Below are 6253 nucleotides of genomic sequence, written 5' to 3' on the forward strand. Positions count from 1 at the left end.
CTGTTTATCAATAAAATTTTGAAAAAAAAAAAAGAAATTAAGGAGAGAAAAAGTAAAATTGAAAAAAGAGATGAAAAAAAAATGAGAATATATGTTTGGGAGAAAACACCAACAGTGTGGCCAAGTGGCCATTTGATAAAAAGATTAGTATGGTCAGCCAGATGTCATTCATCAAGGCATTTCATATATTTTTGGGACTACTACTACCATCTATGACCCAGAGTACAAGAGCTTTGGGGGTAATGTAATTTCAAAGGAGGTGTTTTAGGCAACAGTAGGGCCTTGTTGCTCACTGGCTGTCAGTTCTCCTGCCTGCACCAGCACTCTGAACCCTAGTATAAAGCCAAGTTGTGGCATTAGTGATGTCTTAGAGAGCCACAGAATCCAGACAGGAAATCACTGAGTGAAAGCCCTTTGAGAACCCACAAGACAATGCTTAGTACTGTCTGGTGATAGGGCTATCTCTAAGCACTAGGCTAGTAGAGCAATCTGGATATAATTCTAGCCAACAGAGCTGGACATGTGGAACTCAGGGTGAGAGTTATCAGAAAAGTAAGTCTACTACAGGCCTGCCTAAAGCTGTGAGAACAAAGCTAGTGCCCTAGTGAGTCCAGAAGGCAAGGCCTCAACCCAGTGAATCTGAAGGGCAGAACCTTGAGTCAAAGATAATTCTTGAGTTTAAAGATTGGGACCTAATGCCCCTTCCCCTTTTTTCTTTCATTGCTACTTTTTGCCATGAAAATATTGATCTTATCTCCAGAACTGTGAACAACATTCTGCTGTTTATAAGCCACACAGCAACCCAGCTGGACTGAGCCAGTTATTATGTCTTTTTTCCTGTGGTGTATGGCATTCTTTTCCTGTTTCATGAACTTAGGCTTAAGGAATACATTTTACAAGTGGTTCCTCAGTTTGAGTTTGGGTAATGTTTTCTCATGATGAGACTGGAATTTCAGATTTAGGCAAAGAATGCCATATAGGTGGAGAAATGCCCCTCTTTTACATCATACAGAGAGTATACTATTCTCCTGTTATCACTGATAAGGACAACCTTGATCATGTGGATAAGTCGATGTTTGCCTTGTTCCTTCATTGCTCCCTGTTATGGTAAGTCCAGCTTATTTTAAAGGTGAGGAGTGGAAACTAAGTTTTTACTCTTCTTGTGGGAGATGTCTACATATAATATTTAGAATTCTTAAACAAAATATGGCTCTCCTCTCTTAAGCAAAATATGGCTGTCCTCTCTATTGGATCGTGTATTTACTCTTTTAACATGAATTCTGTATATGGATACATAGAACTACATAACTACATTCTATAAAAGTTATAATTCCCTCATTTAAATGTGAGCCCTTTAAAGTAAGGCTGTGTTCACCTTTGCACATTTTACACATGTAGTATAGTCCCTTAATTTGTAGTGGCCATCAAATAAGTATTCACATTAACTGAAAAGTACTGTTTCTTGAGTTAAATATATAGTGGCATTATAAATTAACATAGGTTTTAAAGTAAGTAAAACACATACCTAATTACATTTTAATATGTATCTAACAAAATGGAAGGTACTATGGAAATATCTTTACATTTGAGATTGTGTATTCACAAAACATTCCTTATAGCTACCTGAATATTCCTGGCCAGAAATATGTTATTTTGTTTCTTGTTTTTTTTGTTTAGTTTACCAGAACAGAGTAAAACCCAACTTTCTGCCTTCTCTGGAAAGTTATCATCTGATGCAGTCACGCAGATAACAACAGAAAGTCCAGAAAAGACCATGTTTTCATCTGAGATTTTTATTAATCCTGAAGATCGTGGACATGAAATTCTAGAGCCCACTACTCAAAAGCTACAGAAAGTTCCTGGCAGGTTTGCTTCATCATCTTCCATGCAACAGATTACTTCTAATCGTGGCATAGATGGTAAGAGACTGTGATTATATTTAAGGTCATTATGCCTACTTTCATGTGTAAGCATCTTAGAAATTTGTTATTGTGTCTTTTTAGTTAAATCTAATTTTAATTTAAAAAGAGTCCACATTATATCCATTTTTTATTTATATAGTTATGAAGAGGATGTGGTTTCTTTTTATCTTAATTTGCAACAGAATTAGCTATATATGGAATTCATGCTGCCTGGGGTTGATCTGTTTTTCATCTCATTATGTTTGATGTTTGTTAATAAGAGTGCAGGTACGGTAGTATATAATAACTTAAAAACAATTGGAATCTACTTTCAGGTAGACAAATACATTATTTTCATTTTGAATAATATTTATATTGTAATAAATAAGATGTAAAACTGTAATAGTGTAAATACAGTATCACTTTGTTTATTGTTTGTAAAACAGTACCTGTTAAGGGCATAGAGGAGCACCTATGGGAGATGTTTTTTATAGGCCCACCCTAGAAGTGGCCCAAATCACTTTCCAGCAGCATTGTTTTCCAGGATGAGGAAATGGATTTTGGTGAACAGCTAGCAGCCATAATAACACTAATAAGTGTTATCAAGCCCACTTTCTAGGTGAAGAAACTGAGGCCAAAAAGTATGTATTAAATAGTAGCTTCATTTTATTTAAATTAATTGACTGGTTTCTTATCGAGTGTGTGTTAGTGATATAGGGTAATGAAACTTTCAACCTAAAATTTGTCTGGGATGAGTTTGTGTTCTCTAAAACTAAGACTGAATTTTAGGAACAACAGAGGTTAAAAGCTGAATATGTTTATTGAGGAAAAGAAAGCTTCTGTCAGAGAAGGACAGAAAGGGACCCAAGTGGTTTGCTAAGAAACCTGCCTTTTCTTGGGATTTTTATAGAGCAAATCCATGATGTGCGGTGGGCCTAAGGTGGGAAACATGGGAACTTGCAAGGTGGGCATGAGGTGGGCCAAAACTATGATCAGGTGAAGTTGCTCAGATAAAGTTGATTAAATTGAGATCAAATGGGGAAGCAAGTCACATAGCAAGCCAGGTTGAATATGAACAGATGTTTTTCCTGTAGAAGGTTGGGTTAGTGACTCTTCCTGGCCTTTTCAAGGTGACTAATACCTATTTAGAGTATCAGTTGCTGATGTCTATCCCTAGGGAGGTATGTGGGTACATTTGTTTAATCTTTTGTCTTGAGGTCTGGCCCACAGAGGGAGTGTCTGTCTCCCCCACAGTTGCAGGGTATCTTGTCTTCCATATTGTCTCCTCCTGAGGGCCTACTCTTGTCTGACTGACTATATTATTTCTAACTACATTAAAGTGTAAAGATCAACTTTTTTGTCACAGAAATTCCATTGCAGATGAGTAGCTGTGCACTTCCCCTTTTTTCTTTTCTTTTGATGTAAGAGATTGAACCCAAAATCTTGTGTATGCTAAACATGTACTCTCCCTCTGAGCTATACCCGTAGCCCTTTGACATTCTTTAATTATGACTTCTGTTTCTGGATGGAAGCTATTAGGATCTGTACTACCCAGGAAAAGGTGGTCTTTTCATGGGATCCCTTTAATGGAATTCCTAGAATTTATATACATACTATAGTCTTGCATTCATGCTATAGTCCAGAACTTGATCATTTCTTGGAAAATATAGGGAATAGATAAAAAGAGAGAAGGCTATAAATGAGGGACCACTTAACACTTTCTACCATACCATGCGAGAAAAACAAGTATAGTTGGCTCTCCATATTCATGGGTTTTGCATCTATGAATTTTACATAATCACAAAATATTCAGAAATTAATATTTGCATCTGAACTAAATAAGCACAAATGTTTTTTCTTGTCATTCCCTAAACAATCAGTACAATAAAAGTAACATAGAGATGCTTTAAAAAGCATACAAGAGAATTTGCAAAAGCTATGTCATTTTATATAAAGGACTTGAACATTCATATATTTGGTATCCATGAAAGTTCTGGTCTCGATCCCCAGCTACTAATGGACAGCTCTCTGTAGGAAAAAACTTCATCTTCTACACCAGTGTTGGCAAACGTATGACATACTTGCCCCAGCCAGCTGTTTGTTATTACTGAAAGCTCTAAAAGGTTAGCCATCACCATTCTATACTAATGAAATGGGGGCACATCTAGACACTTATCCTTATTAACAAAGAATTATTTCTTAATGATTGACTGTACAAGTGCTGTTTGATAAAGAGTACTTGGCATAGACATTTTAGAAAGCATTTGTGCCAGTTTGAATTTTTTAAGTTTCATACATAAGTGGCATAATTTTAATTTTATAATCAGAGAATTTACCTGAGATAGATAGTAGGGGAGAACAAGTATGCTATAGACAGAAATATCTTTATTCTCAGAATTCTTTATAGTTGAAAATTTTATTTCAAAAAGTATGTTTTGGTTATTAAATTAGAAAAACTAAATTTTTTTTTTGTCATACATTGGCAACCTCTTTAATATCTAGAGACTAGATATTATAAAATTAGGACCATGTTCAGTATATACAGCTATACATACAGTAAAGTTAAATGAAATTCATGTAACGTACAAACAATGGAAGAAAAACTAAATTTTAAGCTATACTTACTAGTTGATAATTATAAAAGCAATAAAGAAATGGGAAAATTGGTAGGATATACATTAAAATAGTTATTTTAAGTAGTCTGACCTTGTCTTTTTTAGTTTTATTAATATTAAGAATTTATACTTTTATAATGGAAATATTTTTCCAAAGCTATCTTATTACTGGCTGTGACTGGGAGTAGAATAAGACCACCTGCCATTGGGGTAAATTGTGACTAGATTTGGTTTCAATATAAAATAAATTTTTTGTTTAGAGCCATCTATATAAAAATTTGCTAAACATTCATCTTCTTAATGAAACATATTCCTATCATTCTAAATTACATCTTACCCCAGTTTCTCCTGTGGTCTTAGTCTCTTTAAATTTTTTTCAATATTAACATTAGACAATTTGCTTGTTTTAATTATGTATACTGTCTTCCACCTCTACAAATCTAGATCCTTTTGAAAAGAAAGACATGTATCTCAGGAAAGTTGAACACTCCCAGGCACACAAAAAATACTCAATATATACTCATTGAATTAATAATTATTTTCTTATTAATTGTTCTGATCTTTATCCATAGCCCAGCCTATACTATTGCCATATAAGCCATCTGGTAGTCCAAAGATGTACTATGTTCCACAACTACGAACAGTTCCTCCAATTCTGGATTCCAAATCAGACACCACCATTGAGAGCTCACATTCAGGTATTTTACAGAAATATTAAAAATTTTTGTTTTGAAATTTTATTTTTATGTTGGCTGGTTAAATATGAAATCAAAAGTAAAAGTTCAGTGCTCTTCAATCTTTCAGTGAAATGTGGAGCTTTTTATGTCTTGACTTCTGATTCAGATTAGGTTGATAATTTGATCAGTTATATCATTTAATAAACATTTAGTAATTATTTAATGAGGGAAAGTAGTACAAGTGTAGTTGTTTGAGTTGGTGGACTCTATCTCAGGAAAAGTGTCCCAAACTTTCTTGGTTCACAGCATCCTTAGTATCTGTTATTTTTTTCTCAAGCTAGAGATAATACATATAGTACAACGTGTATTTTTTCAAATAGTTCCTAAGTTGGTAGGGCATAAGTATCTTTAGTTTTTATCTAACAACTTAATAGACTTTTATTTCCTTTTGGCTTTTATAAAATTATTTTTTTAAAATCAAAAGCATTTTATTTCATTCCTATCTAACCACTCTTCTCATGAAATATTATGTAAAGTTATTGGGCCTTAGGCCGCTTCTCCTATCTTCAACACAGCTACTAGTTTTCCTTGCACTTTATTAAATTAAGCATTAAAAATACCCACCTTTGCAGAGACATGACAGTGTTGAAAGGAATATATCAGGTTCTGAGGTTGAGATTTTGAACTCATAATTTATGGAGCACATAAGATATTAAATATCACTATTGTTTTCCTAGAACAAAAATATTCCCCAGCATTCCTGTGTGTTCATTGCAGGGTAATTGTAGACTTAGGAAATGAGTAATACTTCCTAGAGGAGTTTAATAAGTACTTTCTTTGGGATTTTTAGAGTAAGAGTACCGAATAGGTATGGTAGGTTGGTAGGTTTTGATTGATGGGATAACATTTTTAGTAGACTGCAAGAGATGACATGCTTCACTTTAGACAATTTATTTTCTTTAAAATTTCCTATTAATACCTTTGTATTTGTAGAAATTGCAAGTAAAGGATAAGTTACTTTGGTATTATTTTGTTAATTTTTTTTTTTTTTTTTTTTTTT

The 6253-nt window shown here is 33.8% G+C and overlaps 1 protein-coding gene across 1 annotated transcript in view; it reads left to right on the forward strand.

The window, feature by feature from the left end:
* Window positions 1–6253, forward strand: part of Alms1 (ALMS1, centrosome and basal body associated protein) — a 238310-nt gene that overhangs the window by 181800 nt on the left and 50257 nt on the right. Inside the window, exons 12-13 of the mRNA XM_023718405.1 lie at window positions 1678–1919; window positions 5089–5214. Of these exons, the coding sequence (XP_023574173.1) occupies window positions 1678–1919; window positions 5089–5214 (368 nt within the window). The remainder of the gene's footprint in view (window positions 1–1677; window positions 1920–5088; window positions 5215–6253) is intronic.

The sequence above is a fragment of the Octodon degus genome, unplaced genomic scaffold (assembly GCF_000260255.1).
Source record: "Octodon degus isolate 3935 unplaced genomic scaffold, OctDeg1.0 scaffold00058, whole genome shotgun sequence".
Lineage (NCBI taxonomy): Eukaryota > Metazoa > Chordata > Mammalia > Rodentia > Octodontidae > Octodon > Octodon degus.